At 36.0% G+C, this 20,555-nt stretch overlaps 1 protein-coding gene across 2 annotated transcripts in view; it reads left to right on the top strand.

Annotated features, from left to right (window-relative positions):
- ppef2a (protein phosphatase with EF-hand domain 2a) overlaps positions 1-18,220 on the top strand; it is a 44,805-nt gene extending 26,585 nt beyond the window's left edge. For both annotated transcript variants that reach the window (XM_062025061.1, XM_062025062.1), the window contains 8 exons: positions 3,864-3,900; positions 6,291-6,440; positions 6,507-6,839; positions 9,335-9,663; positions 9,736-9,842; positions 13,469-13,635; positions 13,706-13,793; positions 17,607-18,220. In XM_062025061.1, coding sequence (XP_061881045.1) covers positions 3,864-3,900; positions 6,291-6,440; positions 6,507-6,839; positions 9,335-9,663; positions 9,736-9,842; positions 13,469-13,635; positions 13,706-13,793; positions 17,607-17,860 — 1,465 coding nt within the window. In that variant the 3' untranslated portion in view covers positions 17,861-18,220. The remainder of the gene's footprint in view (positions 1-3,863; positions 3,901-6,290; positions 6,441-6,506; positions 6,840-9,334; positions 9,664-9,735; positions 9,843-13,468; positions 13,636-13,705; positions 13,794-17,606) is intronic.
- The last annotated feature ends 2,335 nt before the right edge of the window (positions 18,221-20,555 follow it).

The following is a 20,555-nucleotide window of genomic DNA, read 5'->3' as shown; positions in this document are numbered from 1 at the left end:
GAAGGCTATGCAGAACCAAACTAAAACTGAACTGGCTACAAAGTAAACAAAAACAGAATGCTGGACGACAGCAAAGACTTACTGTGGAGCAGGGAAGGCGTCCACAAAGTACATCCGAACATGACGTGACAATCAACAATGTCCCCACAAAGAAGGATAAAAACAACTGAAATATTCTTGATTGCTAAAACAAAGTAGATGTGGGAAATATCGCTCAAAGGAAGACATGAAACTGCTACAGGTAAATACCAAAAAAACAGAAAAAGTCACCAAAATAGGAGCGCAAGAAAAGAACTAAAACACTACACACAGGAAAACAGCAAACAACTCCAAATAAGTCACGGCGTGATGTGACAGGTGGTGACAGTACACCTACTTTGAGACAAGAGCTATAGTGATGCATGCTTGGTTATGCTTTAAAGTCATATCCAACAACTTTTTACTGTGAACTAAGTTTCGTTTTTTACTGATTTCTGCTGGTGGTGTGCCTCCGGATTTTTTTCAACGCAAAAAATGTGCCCTGGCTCAAAAAAGGTTGAAAAACACTGTGCTAAAGTACACCATGCGAAATATAAAAAACAATGTTATTGTAAAAAAAATAAAAAAAATAGTACAGTATACAATAGCAACAGTATTACATCCTATAGATACAAAACTGTAAAATATCAAATCATGTTTAAATTAATATGATAAACATACAAATGTAAATTCATATCAGGGAAATATGAGGCAAGAAAGAAAAAAAAAACATTAAAACAGATGAGGTTGATTAAAATATGTTAAACTGAACACTTTTAAGTGTTAAAGGAAATTTGGTATGAAATATATAACACTATTATTTGCTTAGAAATATAACATAATGTTGCTATAAATATCATTGAAACATGGAGGAAAAACAAAAAAATAGTTTTATCCCCAACCGACATCTACGACCGATGTGTGAACTTGATCATAATCCCGCTAACAAACAGCAGGGATGCTAACATGCTAACATGTGAAATGAGTGTACAGGGATGCTAACATGCTAACATGCAGTGTTGGGACTAACAGCGTTACAGTAACGCCGTTTCTTTCAGCGGTAAATAGTAATCTAATGCGTTATTTTTTATATTCAGTAACTCAGTTACCGTTACTACGTGATGCGTTACTGCGTTATTTTACCTTATTTTTTATGTAGTATCGGCTAGAAACTGAGAAGATCTGAGTGTGTTTTATTGGAGCGCTGCAGAAGAGGCGACGGAGAAGAGGCGCGCTCTGTGTGTGCGTATGTGTGTGTGTGTGGGAGGGGGCGTGTATGTGTTTACTAACAAGACATCATGGCGGAGCCGAAGCCGAGTTTCTTAACATGGAGATATTCTCACTACTTTTCTTTTGTCGAGCACAAAGAAAATAACATTTTACTTAAAGGCCTACTGAAAGCCACTACTACTGACCACGCAGTCTGATAGTTTATATATCAATGATGAAATCTTAACATTGCAACACATGCCAATACGGCCGGGTTAACTTATAAAGTGCAATTTTAAATTTCCCGCCACACTTCCGGTTAAAAACGTTTTATTATGCTGACGTATGCGTGTGACGTCACGAGGGCAAGGGAAGTATTCGGAGCCCGTAGAAAAAGCTCTGTTTTCATTTCATAATTCCACAGTATTCTGGACATCTGTGTTGGTGAATCTTTTGCAATTTGTTTAATGAACAATGAAGGCTGCAAAGAAGAACGTTGTAGGTGGGATCGGTGTATTAGTGGCTGGCTGTAGCAACACAACAATGACTACTTAATTGGATAGCAGCGCCTAGCCGATGCTAGCCGCCCACCGCACGGATGATGGGTGAAGTCCTTCGTCGCGCCGTCGATCGCTGGAACGCAGGTGAGCACGGGTGTTGATGAGCAGATGAGGGCTGGCTGGCGTAGGTGGAGCGCTAATGTTTTTATCATAGCTCTGTGAGGTCCGGTTGCTAAGTTGCTAAGTTAGCCTTAGCGTCATTAGCAACAGCATTGTTAAGCTTTGCCAGGCTGAGAACTATTAACCGTGTAGTTACATGTCCATGGTTTAATAGTATTGTTGATCTTCTGTCTATCCTTGCAGTCAGGGATTTATTTATTTTGTTTCTATCTGCATTTGAGACAGATGCTATCACGTTAGCTCATGCTAAAGAGCTTCGTCGATGTATTGTCGTGGAGATAAAAGTCACTGTGAATGTCCATTTCGCGTTCTTGACTCTCATTTTCAAGAGGATATAGTATCCGAGGTGGTTTGAAATACAAATCCGTGATCCACAATAGAAAAAGGAGATAGTGTGGAATCCAATGAGCCAGCTTGTACCTAAGTTACGGTCAGAGCGAAAAAAGATATGTATTTCACTGCATTCTAGTCCGTCACTCTAACGTTCCTCATCCACGAATCTTTCATCCTCGCTCAAATTAATGGGGTAATCGTCGCTTTGTCGCTCCGAATCTCTCTTGCTCCATTGTAAACAATGGGGAATTGTGAGGAATACTAGCTCCTGTGACGTCACGCTACTTCCGGTACAGGCAAGGCTTTTTTTTATCAGCGAGCAAAAGTTGCGAACTTTATCGTCGATTTTCTCTACTAAATCCTTTCAGCAAAAATATGGCAATATCGGGAAATGATCAAGTATGACACATAGAATGGATCTGCTATCCCCGTTTAAATAAAAAAAAATCATTTCAGTAGGCCTTAAAATGTACCGTAAATTGTGTCTTGGATCAAAGATCCTACTTACTGCCCAAAACAGCAATTCAAATCTGCTGAAACACATACAAAAGCAACATGCTTCGACGAAGCTAATAAAGAGAGACACACTTCACCTCCACCTCCACCTAAGCAACAGTGGCTGGATTTTAACGGAGGGACTGCTAGCCAGGACAACACTGATAGAGCCATTGCAGCGTATGTGCTAGAAGACATGCAGGCCATTTCTACAGTGGAGTCACCCGCTTTCAGGCAGCTAATTAGCATGATACCGGGCATTAAACGGCAAATGGCACCTGGACAGTGAGTACATAAAAATGGAAAGCGAGCTAAAGAAAACACTCTGCTCATCATTCAGCACTGAAGGCACACACACTCTGTCAATTCTCTAATATACTCTTTCATTCTAGACTTCTAGAGTGTTTGATTATCAAATCACTCTAAATGTATAGACTATAAAGTTCACAAACATAAAGAGGGATGCTAGTGGGCCAGGCCAATCTTTCCTTTTCTCTAAACTAAAACTGGGGAAATGCGTAGAGTGTTCTGGGCTTCAGTACAGTGTTGATCTCCTGAAGACATGATTTTATTTCACAATTCCTTGAGAGAAAAAAAATGCCTGGTTAGGCTTTGTGTATGTCACGTGTGCCTTCCTTGGGTGAAGCCAGCTTTACAGCTTTGTTGTTATTATGCTGTTTGTTACTTATGTATGTTATGTTGCAGCTATTTAAAATAGTTTTGTCAATTTGTTCTGGCCCGAAATAAATTGGCCCGTTGTAACATATCTTTGTCTTTGTGTGTTGTATGTAGAGCACATTGCTTAGCAGAGTTCAGTGACGCAAATGCATGTCAAGTTGATCAACACATTGTATTATTCTCCAGTGCAATAACAGTACTGAAATGAAGGCTAAAAGGGCATTAATGGGAGCCCTAAAAAAAAAAAAAGTAACTAAATAGTTACTTTTCACAGTAACGCATTGCTTTTTGGTGTAAGTAACTGAGTTAGTAACTGAGTTGCTTCTGAAATAAGGTAACTAGTAACTGCAACTAGTTACTGGTTTTCAGTAACTAACCCAACACTGCCAACATGTGAATTGAGTGTAAACAATACAACAACTAATGTCCTTCCTTCTCTGACTGTCGTAGGTACGGCTTCACTAAGGAAGTGTTGACTAAATACAAGGTAGGTGCGTGCAAAACGACACAAAGGGAAACTCTATCCCTTCTATTTGTGAGCGCAGTCCCCATACACTCGTACTGCCCAGCGTCACTCCTCGCCACTAAGAGGATTGAAGGTCTTTAATTTAGATTCCCGCAGGACGTTTGGCTCTGTTGACATCTGATGCGTCAGGCAGGATAGGATGGGGCTTGATAGTAATGGCCGGAACATTCCTGTTTTAAAAGAGTTGGTACTGTGGTAGTAATAGTAAAAGCAGCAATAAACAAACACTCAGTTTAAAAAATGCTTGAATTAAATAAGTAATCATCATTATTGAGATCCAGATATGTTTTTAAATGTTTATAAATGAATTATTTCTTATTCATAACATGTTTAATATTGTTTCAGGATTTGTCAAACAATCCTAATCAGTATTACTGTTGTTTCAATGAGAATATATTAGGGATTTCCTGATACAGCGTTACCGATATTGGAGCCTAGAGTATTAATCGAATACGATATCAGCACCAATCATAGTACTTTTACAGGACAGTACATACTTTTTATTTTTTATTTTGGAATATTAGAAAAAAGTTTGATCAAGTGAAGGGAGTCAAACAGAGAACAATGGTAGGCATGGAAAACACTAACCTATTTATTATTCACCGTCTGGAATGGACTTATGCTATCTTTAAGTTGAAGTGGAGTGTTAATTGCTTTTTTGGTGACACCAAGTGGCCACAATAATTCGCATAGTTAAGCTCATGATGGAGTAAATTGGATGATGCGGACACCTTTGTTACTGTATACTTTCTAATACGCTTCTGCCTTTGAGACTTTATCTGTAAGTATTATGCAACTTTAATTACTTGATGCTTGTTTATATTGACAAATGTGCTGTTTTAGACGGCAATATTGTTTGATTAAGGACACGTATTACGCATGTCGAGCTTGGGTGCGATTGTGTGCTTTGCTGTTGAGTAGCTGCTAGCTCCTAGGAGCCTATAGCCGACCATGTTTACCTTTTATAAATGACTTGACTAAAACACTGAAAAAGACCAACCCTGTGTGCTTTTTGCTGTATGACATTTAGATGTTAACTGGCTGTCCAACTTTGTACTGTAGAACTGCTTCTGTCGAAGCATTGTATCGGAGAGTCGAGATACCAGTCAGCATAATCCGATGCTTGTTTTTTTGTTGCTGATATCGGAACTGTATCAATATCGGCTCGGGACACCTATATATATATATATATATATATATATATATATATATATATATATATATATATATATATATATATATATATATATATATATATATATATATATATATATATATATATATATATATATATATATATAAAGTTTGGGGTCACATTGAAATGTCCTTATTTTTGAAGGAAAAGCACTGTACTTTTCAATGAAGATAACTTTAAACTAGTCTTAACTTTAAAGAAATACACTCTATACATTGCTAATGTGGTAAATGACTATTCTAGCTGCAAATGTCTGGTTTTTGGTGCAATATCTACATAGGTGTATAGAGACCCATTTCCAGCAACTATCACTCCAGTGTTCTAATGGTACAATGTGTTTGCTCATTGGCTCAGAAGGCTAATTGATGATTAGAAAACCCTTGTGCAATCATGTTCACACATCTGGAAACAGTTTAGCTCGTTACAGAAGCTACAAAACTGACCTTCCTTTGAGCAGATTGAGTTTCTGGAGCATCACATTTGTGGGGTCAATTAAACGCTCAAAATGGCCAGAAAAAGAGAACTTTCATCTGAAACTCGACAGTCTATTCTTGTTTTTAGAAATGAAGCCTATTCCACAAAATTGTTTGGGTGACCCCAAACTTTTGAACGGTAGTGTATATAAACATACATATATATGTATACACACATATATACTGAATATATATATGTACATATACACATAAATGTATACATATAAACATTACATACTGTATATATACATTACATATATACATATATAACATATATATATATATATATATATATATACACAAACATATATTCAGTACATATATACGCGTGTATACATATATATTTATATATATACATATATATGTACCGTATACACATTATATACTGATATATATATGTGTATTTATATACATATATACATATATATGTGTATATATATATACACACATATATATGTATATATATAAATATATATGTATACACGCGTATATATGTACTGAATATATGTGAGTATATACAGTGTATATATGTTGTATATGTATATATGTAATGTATATATATATATATATATATATGTATATATACACATATATACAAATACATGTATACACGTATATACTGAATATATATATATATTCATATGGATGGATGGATAGAAAAACTAAAGTCTTTTGCTCGACAGATGCACGGCAAACGGATCCTAAAGTTGCTCCAGAAGATTTTCAGCTGGTTGCCATTAGCGACGGTGATTGACCAGAAAGTTTTGATCCTCCATGGTGGGATCTCTGACACCACGGACCTCGGCATCCTGGTTAAAGTGGACCGACACAATGTGAGCAGCTCAATTTAAATGTATTAGATCATTATTTGCTAAGTCCACCTGGCATGGTTTTTACAGTACGTGTCAGCGCTGAGGCCCCCTAAGAAGAAGTTCCAGAGCTCTAGCAGGACATCCATCGACTCGGAGGCGGACGACGACTGCGGCCACCACAGGCTCTTCCAGCGCCGGGCTTCCCTCACGTGTATGAAAAATTTGGCCAGCCGGGGAAACTTCCTAAACCGCTCCCTGCAGGACTTCTCCGATCGGATCAAAGTCGACAAGGAGGATGAAGTGAAGGTGTGCCAACAGGGAGCGGCGCTCCTCGACGCGGGGATCGACCCGGTGGCGAAAGGAGTGGACGCGTCCTTCGACCCGGTCGTCAGCGACAGTGCCAAGGAAGAGTGGAAGCAGGTGAGTGGGATTGCATGTTTTTGCATGTTCATCCTTAGTCCCAAACCGTCACGGGGACGTCATTTGGTCCCGGTGGACTAAAGCCGCCCGCACTCAGTAATCAACCCTCAAGATCAGCGCTCGTTGCCTCCGCGGCCATTCAGATGCTGGCGCTAATCCACACGTCAGTAATCCCTCAGATCAATCTTCTTTTCCAACTCTCCGTCATCACCTCTAAGTCCGAGCTGTAAGAGGTTCACGCTCAAACATGCACCACGGCACATGGTCACACAGGGGAAGGCGCGAGCAGTTGAAACATGTCTGGTGTACATTTTACACCATCAGTGTCAAAGGAAATGAGTAAGCAGCAGTTAAAGGCCTACTGAAATGATTTTTTATTTATTTAAACGGGGATAGCAGATCCATTCTATGTGTCATACTTGATAATTTCGCGATATTGCCATATTTTTGCTGAAAGGATTTAGTAGAGAACATCGACGATAAAGTTCGCAACTTTTGGTCGCTGATAAAAAAAGCCTTGCCTGTACCGGAAGTAGCGTGACGTCACAGGAGGTAATATTCCTCACATTTCCCCATTGTTTACACCAGCAGCGAGAGCGATTCGGACCGAGAAAGCAACGATTACCCCATTAATTTAATCGAGGATGAAAGATTTGTGGATAAGGAACGTGAGAGTGAAGGACTAGAGTGCAGTGCAGGACGTATCTTTTACCGCTCTGACCGTAACTTAGGTACAAGCTGGTTCATTGGATTCCACACTTTCTCCTTTTTCTATTGTGGATCACAAATTTGTATTTTAAACCACCTCGGATACTATATCCTCTTGACAATGAGAGTTAAGAACGCAAAATGGACATTCACAGTGACTTTTATCTCCACGACAATACATCGGCGAAGCTCTTTAGCTACGCAGCTAACGTGATAGCTCATCGGACTTAAATGCAGAGAGAAACAAAAGAAATAAACCCCTGACTGGAAGGATAGACAGAAAATCAACAATACTATTAAACCATGGACATGTAAATACACGGTTAATGCTTTCCAGCCTGGCGAAGCTTAACAATGCTGTTGCTAACGACGCTATTGAAGCTAACTTAGCAACAGGACCTCACAGAGCTATGCTAAAAACATTAGCTATCCACCAACGCCAGCCCTCATCTGCTCATCAACACCCGTGCTCACCTGCGTTCCAGCGATCGACGGAGCGACGATCATAGATGCGGTCGGCGGCCCCGAGACGGAGGAAGTCAAGGTGAGGTCGCCGGCTGCTATCCATCTCAAAGTCCTCCTGGTTGTGTTGCTGCAGCCAGCCGCTAATACACCGATCCCACCTAAAGCTTTCTTCTTTGCAGTCTTCATTGTTCATTAAAAAAAATGGCAAAAGATTCACCAACACGGATGTCCAGAATACTGTGGAATTTTGAGATGAAAACAGAGCTTTTTGTATTGGATTCAATGGTGTCCGACGTTTCAACGATTGACGTCACGCGCATACGTCATCATACATAGACGTTTTCAACCGGAAGTGTGGCGGGAATTTTAAAATTGCACTTTATAAGTTAACCCGGCCGTATTGGCATGTGTTGCAATGTTAAGATTTCATCATTGATATATAAACTATCAGACTGCGTGGTCGGTAGTAGTGGCTTTCAGTAGGCCTTTAAAGATACCACAGTTTCCCAAACTGTTTCAACGTAAACCCTATATGTGGTTCCTGTCCAACATCCAAACACAATTGTAAACTTAGGATCAGGATTTTGGGGCCTGACCCAAAGGTTGGCAAAGATTGCCTGACACAATAACAACAGCAAGAGCCCTGGGGAGCTAAAACTGTATGACAGTATCTGAATGGGTTAGCATTGTGTGACTTAGCATACCGAGCAAATGCATGAATGCGCCCTTATGTGTTAGCCATCGTGGACTTTGAGGTGTCCTTGAGCAATATTCTGAACCCACAGTTAAGGGTTCAGCTTAACCATTTCCAAAGGAACGCTTTTAAGAACCGTGGTTTTTCAGGAAGTGGGACTGACACTAGACATATGCAGCATCGTGATCTCCTGAGGCATGCAAGTGCTGGGATTTTGAAGCTATAGGTCTTTTTCTACTAAAAGTTCAGGAACGGTTGTACTTTACATGAGAACAGATGAGTGTCTATGTTCTATATAGCTCTATGTTCCGCCCGTGACTAGAGCTACTGAGCTAAAAGCCCGGCTATCAACCCGATAGCCATCCCTGCTCTTAAGGTAGTCAGGGAGCGAGGTTTACCGATGTACACACGGCCCTGCCTCACTCTCATCCGGGTCACGGCCCCACTGGAGCCCTCGTGGTTCGGTCTCAGCACGGTGGCTAGCACACTCGTCTCTTATGCCGGCGACCCAGGTTAGAGTCCCGGGTGGAACAGAAAGCAGGGACTGAACCGCGCGGGTCAAGCCTACACAAAAGGAACTCCATACATAATTTCTTAACTTAGCGTGAAAACGCTTGTGTGCTACCAGATCCTGGACCTGCTATGGAGCGACCCGATGTCGCAGGACGGCTGCATACCCAACGAGCTGAGGGGCGGCGGCTGCTACTGGGGTCCCGACGTCACCGAGGACTTCCTGGGCAAACACCACCTGCAGCTCATCATCCGCTCGCACGAGTGCAAGCAGGACGGTTACGAGTTCTGCCACAACCGCAAGGTCCTCACGCTCTTCTCCGCCTCCAATTACTACGACGTGGGAAGCAACCGAGGGGCCTACGTGAAGCTGGGACCCAACCTGGTGCCTTATGTGGTTCAGTATCAGGCCAGCAGCATGACAAGAGAGCTCACCGTGCGTCAGAGGTACCCCACATGGTCTTGAGTTCGCTTGTTTTGTCCAAGATCTGAAGCCTTTTGTTCTGTGGTTGTCGGCAGCGTGGGTAAAACCGAGCGCTCCGCCCTCAAAGTCCTCCGGGAGCAGCTGTTTTCCCACAAGTCGGACCTCATTTGTGCCTTTAAGAGGTTGGACGGCAAGAACACAGGTGAGTCTCGTCAACGGATCAGGTTTTACTCGTCAGGTGTGGTCAAGTCCGTGTATTACACAGGCTGCCAAGACTTTTGTACTCACTGTCATAAACCTTCCAGATGAAAGGAGAATGGAACCGATCCAAAAACCATCCCAGTTTCTCAGAGACCGCTTTTTTAATCCTTTCACGTGATACAATCCGCCGGGACCAGATTCTATTCACTCTGCTTTCTTTCAGTCGGTTAGCATTGTACAAGTTTGCTTACAGACACTGGGAGATCTTCGGTCATGGGTTCATATATGTTTGGACCTAACCCTGCGTAATTCCAAAAAACAAATTTACTCAAAACAAAGGATTCTTTTGAGCGTGAAAAAAATAAATACATATTTTCATTTCACCCATTAGCCTTTTAGACTCAGTCTCAGTAGCAACTAGAGATGGGCAGTAACAAGCTACATGTAGCGAAGCGTAGCTTAACTTCATTTCCCGGTAGCTCGGCAGTAACTTCACTATTTTTTGAACAAGTAGCTATTCCTGTAGCTTAGTTACTTTTAGACCCATGTAGTGAGGTAGCTTACATCAAAGCTACAAGCCACAAAGAGAGAAAACGGACTGGGAGTCCAGGCCAACAAAAAATACCTAGAAAATCCATGATGATTGGTTGGTGTTCGTATGATGAGTCACAATTGGTTAAGGTTAGGGCGAAACATTAGAGACTGGCCAATCAGAGGCAAGAAGCAAAAATCATAACAGAAACGCTCTCATGTCACATGACGACGAGGGAGTCGGAGACAGAGGGACGCTTCAAGCTGACGACTCAAAATAAAATAAAATAAACAATTCTCGAAAATGTCAGAGTGATTTTCTCCCGAAGATTACATTTTTCCTTTAGTAATGAAGACTTTGTGCAGGAAACCCACAATAATGCGTGTCTTCGGCCATATTTAGACACATTTGTGTGTTTGGAGAAAACAATGCACAAAACTTTAGTTTGTAGTTGTTTACTCTGGAAACCAAAATCAGAACTGTTCTCTTCATCGAAGACATGGAAAACAAATTTAGGAACACACATTAAGGCATACTTGCCAACCCTCCGGACTTTCCCTGGGGACTCCCGAATTTCAGTGCCCCTCCCGAAAATCTCCCTGGGGCAACCATTCTCCCGAATTTCTCCCGATTTCCACCCGTACAACAATATTGGGGGCGTGCCTTAAAGGCACTGCCTTTAGCGTCTTCTACAACCCGTCGTCACGTCCGCTTTTCCTCCATACAAACAGCGTGTCGGCCCAGTCACATAATAGATGCGGCTTTTTCACACACATAAGTGAATGCCAGCATACTTGGTCAACAGCCATACATGTCACACTGAGGGTGAACGTATAAACACTGTTACAAATATGCGCCACACTGTGAACCCACACCAAACAAGAATGACAAACACATTTCGGGAGAACATCCGCACCGTAACACAACATAAACACAACAGAACAAATACCCAGAACCCCTTGCAGCACTAACTCTTTCGGGACGCTACAATATACACCCCCCGCTACCACCAAACCCCGCCCCCCCAACCCCGCCCACCTCAACCTCGCCCCCCCCCATCTCCCGAATTCGGAGGTCTCAACTTACAGGTCTGTGGATGGGGGCGTGGCCTGCGGGCCTGCAGCGGAACGGGGTGTGCCAGGCCTCGAAGTCAGCGACAGTTGCCTAGATGGCCCAGGTGGGCCTTGTCAACTACCTGTCGCTGACTTCGAGGCCGGTCCTGGCACACCCCGTTCCGCTGCAGGCCCGCAGGCCACGCCCCCCTCCACAAGGTCATTGTTTTTTTTGTCAAGATGTAGATAGATGCGTGTTGTTGTTTTTTACTGTATTTATGTATTTATTTATGTAAATAAATAAATACATATATATATATATATATATATATATATATATATATATATATATATATATATATATATATATATATATATATATATATATATATATATATATACATATATATATATATATGTATATATATATATACATATATATATATATATATATGTATATATATATATACATATATATATATATATATATACATACATATATATATATATATATATATATATATATATATATATATATATATATATATATATATATATATATATATATATTATTTATGTACCTAAATAAATACATTAAAAATATATATATATATATGTATATATACATATATATATATATATATATATATATACATATATATATATATATATATATATATATATATATATATATATATATATATATATATATGTATTTATGTATTTATTTATGTACATAAATAAATACATAAATATATATATATACATACATATATATATATGTATATATATATATATATATATATATATATATATATATATATATATATATATATATATATATATATATATATACATTATTATTTATGTACATAAATAAATACATTTAAAAAAAAAAAATATATATATATATATATATATATATATATATATATATATATATATATATATATATATATATATATATTTATGTACAGTAGCGTGCCCATCACTGGTAGCAACCTCACAAATATGACTTATAGAACGAGTCCAGGATTGTAAGAATACACGTTGGGCCTGATCGACTAAAGGTTTGAGTGTACTAAAACATGTGCAAACCTGATAGTCAGCGCAAAAACTGATCTACTAAGGTCATGAGCCTAGGATTGTGTCGCTTAAGTGAGCAAAAATAAGGAGCGCAATCCATTTAGCGTGTCTGTCTTTACAATATGCAGAATATATGCTAATTGTCGGAACGCTCACAATACTGGGAGGAGAAGATTCAAATATAGTTTTTCAGCACGCGGTTTGTGATTTATCAAGGCTGAAGATGTTCTGCGGGGGCTATTTTGCGTCTACATTTAGCACGTCGGAAAAGTTCGTGCAAACTGGCACAGTTACGCACAAGCTGTCATGATCCGTGGCCCGCATCATGTTTTTGTCATATTCTGTTAGTTTTGGACTCCCTGAGTTCCTGTTTTTGTGCACCCTTGTTTGTTTTTAGTTACCATGGGTGTGTATTGTTTCCACCTGTTTGATTGGTGCTCGGGATGCTCACCTGTTTTCAGAGCACTAATCAGAGGGACTATTTAAGCCTGCCTTTGCCGGTCAGTCGGCCTGGCTTCATTGTTTGCTTCTTACCACGGTTACGTGAGTATTCCTTATCTCTAGTCTATGCCGAGTGTTAGCTTTAGCTTCGAGTGCGATCGGCACGTTGTCCCTTCGGCTTGTTTTCTGTTTTTGTACTTCTTTGATTTTTTTCGAGAATAAATCATGTTCCTACCTGCACGTCCTGTCCGGAGTGGTTCGTTTGCATCCCGGGGAAACAAACCCCGCAGTAAGCTGCGCCCCCCCACCCTCCACGTGGCAGAATGAAGCCAGCCCGACTGACCGGCAAAGGCAGGCTTAAATAGTCCCTCTGATGTGCTCGTAAAACTTAAGGGGCGGACTAAAACTAATTCAATTGATGCATGAAACCGACTTTCAAAAAGATCTTCAGCGATTGACGTGTCGATGAATTAATTCGATGTGTTAATTAGTAAATGTACCCTCCCCCGATACTAGGTCTGCTTTCCCTGAACGACTGGGCATCTGCGGTGGAGAGCGTGATGCGCCTGGGTCTCCCGTGGAGGATGCTGCGCTCCCAGCTGGTCACGAGTAAGACGGCCGACGGCCTCATCGACTACCACGAGTGGTTCAACGAGCTCGCCATCAAGGGAGCCAACGCCGACGTAAGAGAACGCCATCCGCCGCAGGTAACCGCGCCCAGGCGTCTCGTGTGACTCGTCTCTCTCCGCGCAGCACATTGACCAGGGTCTGCTGGAGACGCTGTACCGCCACCGCTCCACGGTGGAGACCATCTTCAGGATCGTCGATACGGACAACTCAGGTAAAGGTGTAGCGGTTTTCCACCAAGTGTGCCAAAATGAAGACAATTCCTGGTTCTATGGTTATCATCACACTTCCTTGTTGCCGACACCTTTGGCTGTGGTGTCAGCATCATGTGACAACATTGCGCCCGTTAATCCGCAGTTTACGTGTCACCGAGGCCACATCGGCGTCAGAAAGTGACGTCCTCAGGATTTAAGAGCAACGAGATTAACCCACTGATCCACTCGCCTCGACGGACACACCAGTGGGGGGTTTTCCCCAAAAACGTCTTCAACGTAAAATGTTTTATTTACCAAAGTGCTACTCAATCAATTTCTCTCTCTCTTTTTTTTTAACCACATTATTAATTGTGGAAATAAACAACACAATCATTGAAATAATACAATCATTATATTGTGTATCCAAAAAAAGAAACACATTCATATTCAATAAAATGTCCAAAAATAAATAATGTTTAACAATAACGAGTATTCAAAATAACAATACCAATAAAAAAAGCATATATATAACATTTTTATTGTAAAAGAAATGTACTCAAATTTCCATAGTAGAACAAAATATTGTTTTTCTATAAATAATTTAATTCAATTAGACAATAAAATTACAATATTTTTGCGTTATTATAAATTATAATTACGTAATATATAAAATATGTAATAGTAGAACTAAATAAAAATTCATTTTCTATATATATATATTTGTCAAATTGAAAAGTAATTACAAAAAAATTAAGTTATTATAAAAATAATAACTATGTGAAGAATAAGAATAGAAATTATATTATAAGAATAAATCATATGTTTTCCCAATTAATCGATCAATGACATCTTAGTCAAATAGCCATCCCTCACAGAAGAACAAAATAATTGTTTTAATACAAATTAATTTTTCCTTAAATGTTTTAAGTTCAGTTAAAATATATAATATTTTTTGAAAGATATTATAAAACAAAATAATTTTGTAATATATGATAAATGTCCATAATTGTGGAACAAAACAAAATCATTTTTCTATAAGACATTTTTTTGTAAATTGAAAATAGTAATAATACAAATATTTTTGGGGTAAATTGAAAAATTATAAAATAAAAATATAATTTTTACTTATTATAAAATAATAATAATGTAATATTTAAGGATTATAAATATTACGTAATAAATATTCCCATGTTTTCCAATGAATTGATCAATGCCATTTTAGTCCGCTATCCATCCCTAAAAGAATAACAAAATAAAGTGATTAATACATATTAATTTTTCCATAAATGTTTTAAGTTGAATCAAAAAATATAATATTTTTTGAAAGACCATATAAAAAAAAAAATTATTATGTAATATATGAGAAATGACCATACCTAACTGTGGAACAAAACTCAATTATTTTTCTATAAATATTTTTTTTGTAAATTGAAAATTAAAAAATAAAACAATTTGGGTAAATTTTAAAATAATAATATATTTTTAAGTTATTATAAAATAATAATTATGTAATATTTAAGAATAATAAATATTACATGATAAATAGTTCTATGTTTTTCAATGAATTGGTCAATTACATTTTAGTCCGCTATCCATCCCTAATAGAATAACAAAATACAATTATTAATACATATTCATTTTTCCATAAATGTTTTAAGTGGAATTAAAATATATAATAGTTTTTGAAAGACCTTATAAAACAAAATGATTATGTAATATATGAGAAATGTCCATACCTAATTGTGGAACAAAACTCAGTTATTTTTCTATAAATAATTTTTTAGTAAATTGAAAATAAAAAAATAACACATTTTTTGGGTAAATTGAAAAATAATGATATATTTTTAAGTTATTATGAAATAATAATTATGTAATATTTAAGAATAATAAATGTTACATAATAAATATTCCTATGTTTTTCCAATTAATTGGTCAATTACATTTTAGTCCGCTATACATCCCTAATAGAATAACAAAATAAAATTATTAATGCATATTCATTTTTCCATACATTTTTTAAGTTGAAATAAAAAATATAATATTTTTTGAAAGACCTTGTAAAACAAAATTATTATGTAATATATGAGGAATGTCCATACCTAAATGTGCAACAAAACTAAATTATTTTTTGGTAAATTGAAAATAATAAAAATAAAAATATTTTTTGTGTAAATTGAAAAATAATAATATATTTTTAAGTTATTATGAAATAATAATTATGTAATATTCAAGAATAATAAATGTTACATAATAAATATTCCTATGTTTTTCCAATTAATTGGTCAATGACGTTTTAGTCCGTTATACATCCCTAATAGAATAACAAAATACAATTATTAATGCATATTAATTTTTCCATAAATGTTTTAAGTTGAATTAAAAAATATAATATTTTTTGAAAGACCTTATAAAACAAAATGATTATGTAATATATGAAAAATGTCCATACCTAAATGTGCAACAACACTAAAATATTTTTTTATCAATTATTTTTCGGTAAATTGAAAATGATAAAAATAAAAATGTTTTTTGGGTAAATTGAAAAATAATAATATATTTTTAAGTTATTATAAAAATAATAATTATGTAATATCTAAGAATAATAAATATTACATAATAAATTGTTCTATATTTTTCCAATGAATTGGTCAATTACATTTTAGTCCGCTATCCATCCCTAATAGAATAACAAAATAAAATTGTAAAGAGAAATGTATTTTTCTACAAATATTTTTAGTTGAATTAAAAAATGTAATTAAAAAAGTGTTTTCTCAATTACTGCATCAAAGATATTTTAGTTGAATGTCCACACTGTAAAAAAAATCCTATTTGTATGGTTAATTTACTCTAAATTTCTACTGTAATTGATCTATTTTTTAAAAATAGTTTATAAAACTGTAGAATTGAAGACATTATGTGTAAATAAACAATCCGCCTGTTATTTTAAGTAATATGCCAGTAACGACAAACTATGTATATTTCTATTTTTTTTACAGAAAAATACCAAATTAATTATACATAGCATTTTCTGTTTTATTAAATTACTTTCAAATTCATGTAATATTACGATATTTTTCCGTAAAACATTTCATGAAAATTTCTGTAATTATAATGTTTTTGATCTTTATTTGGTTTACAATGTTTTACTTTAATTTTATGGTTTTCGTTTGGCAGCCGTAGCTGCCAGTAGATGACCGTTTTTTTACAGATTTTTTAATTTTTTTTTTACAGTGCATCACTACTAGTAGAATAAAATAAATCAACCCAATTAAATATTCTTAAAATATCACGATTATTACACAAAAACTTTAGATCTGATAATAAGTATAAAATCTATTGTTTGTTATTGTTATAACCCGAGCATTATGAAACAACATTGCCAATATATGTATTGAGCTTTGCTATTTTGCATTAAACAATTAAACTGTCATTCATATTAAATTTTTCAAAATAAAATAATTTATGGATACACTACAGTAAGAATAAATTACATATATATATATATATATATATATATATATATATATATATATATATATATATATATATATATATATATATATATATATATATATATATATATATATATATATATATATATATATATATATATATATATATAGTTTTTATTATCAGCTGATCTACTGCCCAACAAGAAGTTGGTGTGTAACGTTTCTATACAGACATCGCCAACTAGTGGCTCGGCAGTTGCATTACACAATTTTAAGTATTTTACATGGATTTTTTTTTACTGCAAAATTATTTAATTAATATAAAAACAGGGGAACAATTATTATTTTTTATTTGAACCGGTTGTGACGTCCACACTTCAGGCTTCATCACCATGGAGGACTTCCGTCAGACGTGGAAGCTGCTGAGCGTCTACCTGAAGATGGAGATCACGGACGACGCCATCTCCGACCTGGCCGTCACCATCGACAGCAACCACGACGGAAGCATCGACATCGACGAGTTCATGGAGGCCTTCCGCCTCACCGACAAGAAGAGCCGGCTGGAGCGAGGCCGCAGCATGTTCATGGCCACGACCACCGACCTCAGCGCGCTGGAGGGGGACGCCAACGTGTGACCTGGTGCACACTTTCCCACCACTGTTACGCTGCTGATTGATGTTGTTGGAGGTGGAGCTCCCCCTGCTGGACGTGGCAGGGCACTGCAAACAAAATAACTTCCTAAATCTGCGCCTTTATCCAGATCCTCACCATCATTTAAGGGCTTCTCCCTGGACTTACTGAGCTTCAAATCAATACATTGAAAAGTTTTTGTGTGACAAAAAAAAAAACATTCAATTAAACAAAAATCATCCGATTTTTTTTACATGAAAAAAAAAAAATGGTGAAATAAAATTAAATATTAAATATATTTTTTAATTCAAAAATAACAAAGTTGTTTTCTTTTTGTATATATATATTTTAAAAATTATTTTTGAAGCGCCTCAAACTTGATTTCATCTTTCCAAAATGACTTGAACAGTTTTGAACATTTTGCAACAGTTGTAAAGAGTTTTGAACAATTCTGAATAGTTTTCAACAGTTTCCAATAGTTCTTAACCTTTTGTTAGCAATTATTAACACTTTTCAGCAGATCTTAAGAGTTTTGAACAATTCTGAACAGTTTGTAACAGTTTTCAATAGTTCTGAACTTTTTGTTAGCAATTATTAACACTTTCCAACAGATCTAAGAGTTTTGAACAGTTTGATCAATTTTGAACAGTTTAGATTTTTTTTTAACAATTTTTAAAATGGTCTTAAGAGTGTTGAACAGTTTTGATCAATTTCGAACAATTTTCAAAAGTTTTCAACAGTTTTCAATACAACAGGTCTTAATTGTTTTAAACAGGTTTGAACGGGTTTTTATTTTAACAGATTTTGAAGAGATTTCAACAATTCTGAACAGTTTGTAACAGTTTTCAATAGTTCTTAACGTTTGGTAACAATTATTAACACTTTCCAACAGACCTTAAGAGTTTTGAACAGTTCTTAAGAGTTTTGAACAGTTTGATCAATTTTGAACAGTTTTGAATATTTTTTTAACAATTTTTAAAATGGTCTTAGGAGTGTTGAACAGTTTTGATAAATTTTGAACAATTTTCAACCGTTTTCAACAGGTCTTAAGTGTTTTAAACAGGTTTGAACAATTCTGAACAGTTTTGAACAGTTTTCAATTGTTGTCAACGGCTTTGAACAGTTAAGAACAATTTTCAAAAGTTTTAAACTTTTATGAACAATTTTCAAAAGTTTTAAACGGTTCTGAACAATTTGCAATGGTTTTCAACAGTTCCGAATAGTTATTCACAGATTTGAACAGTTTTTAAAAAAACAGTTTTCAATAGTTTTCAACAATTGTTACCAGTTTCCAATAGTTATTAACCTTTTGTTAGCAATTATTAACACTTTCCAACAAGTCTTAAGAGTTTTGAACAGCTCTTAAGAGTTTTGAACAGTTTTCAACAATTTTTAACAGTTTTGAGCAGTTATAATGGATTTTATTTTATATCACGCTTTTCTATTATTAGATACTCAAAGCGCTCACAGAGAAGTGAGAACCCATCATTCATTCACACCTGGTGGTGGTAAGCTACATTTTTAGCCACAGCTGCCCTGGGGTAGACTGACGGAACAGTTGTTAATAGTTCTCAACTGTTTTAAACAGTTGTGAACAATTTAAACAGCTTTAAACCGTTTTAAATAGTTTTCAAAAGTTTTCAACAATTCTCCACAGTTTTGAACAGTTTTGAGCAGTTTTCAATAGTTCTTAACAGTTTTGAACAGTTTGAAACAGTTACAAACCATTTTAAACAGTTTTCAACCGTTCCCGATAGTTGTTAACAGTTTTGATCAATTGTGAACAGTTTAGAACCATTTCTGAACAATTTTCAACAGTTTTGAACATTTCTGAACAATTGTCAGCAGTTATGAAAAGTTCTAAACACTTTTCAACGGGTTTCAACAATTATGAACAGTTTTCAACAATTGTTACCAGTTTCCAATAGTTATTAACCTTTTGTTAGCAATTATTAACACTTTTCAACAGGTCTTAAGAGTTTTGAACAGTTTTCAACCATTTTTAACAGTTTTGAACAGTTGTTAATAGTTCTCAACTGCTTTGAACAGTTGTGAACAATTCAAACAGTTTTAAACCGTTTTAAATAGTTTTCAACAGTTTTCAACAATTCTGCACAGTTTTTGACAGTTTTGAGCAGTTTTCAATGGTTCTTAACAGTTTTGAACAGTTTTAAACAGTTACGAACAATTTCAAACAGTTTTCAACCGTTCCCAATAGTTGTTAACAGTTTTGATCAACTGTGAACAGTTTAGAACCATTTCTGAACAATTTTCAACAGTTTTGAACATTTCTGAACAATTGTCAGCAGTTATGAAAAGTTCTAAACACTTTTCAACGGGTTTCAACAATTATGAACAGTTTTCAACAATTGTTACCAGTTTCCAATAGTTATTAACCTTTTGTTATCAATTATTAACACTTTTCAACAGGTCTTAAGAGTTTTGAACAGTTTTCAACCATTTTTAACAGTTTTGAACAGTTGTTAATAGTTCAACTGTTTTGAACAGTTGTGAACAAATTAAACAGTTTTAAACCGTTTTAAATAGTTTTCAATATTTTTAAACAACTCTGCGCAGTTTTTAACAGTTTTGAACAGTTTTGAACAGTTTTCAATAGTTCTTAACAGTTTTGAACCGTTTTAAACAGTTATGAACATTTTTAAACAGTTCTCAACCGTTACCCGTTTTGATCAATTATGA

The sequence above is a fragment of the Entelurus aequoreus genome, linkage group LG17, assembly GCF_033978785.1.
Source record: "Entelurus aequoreus isolate RoL-2023_Sb linkage group LG17, RoL_Eaeq_v1.1, whole genome shotgun sequence".
NCBI lineage: Eukaryota > Metazoa > Chordata > Actinopteri > Syngnathiformes > Syngnathidae > Entelurus > Entelurus aequoreus.
Note: the sequence above shows the minus strand (reverse complement) of the source record. Positions and strands in the feature narration are given on the sequence as shown.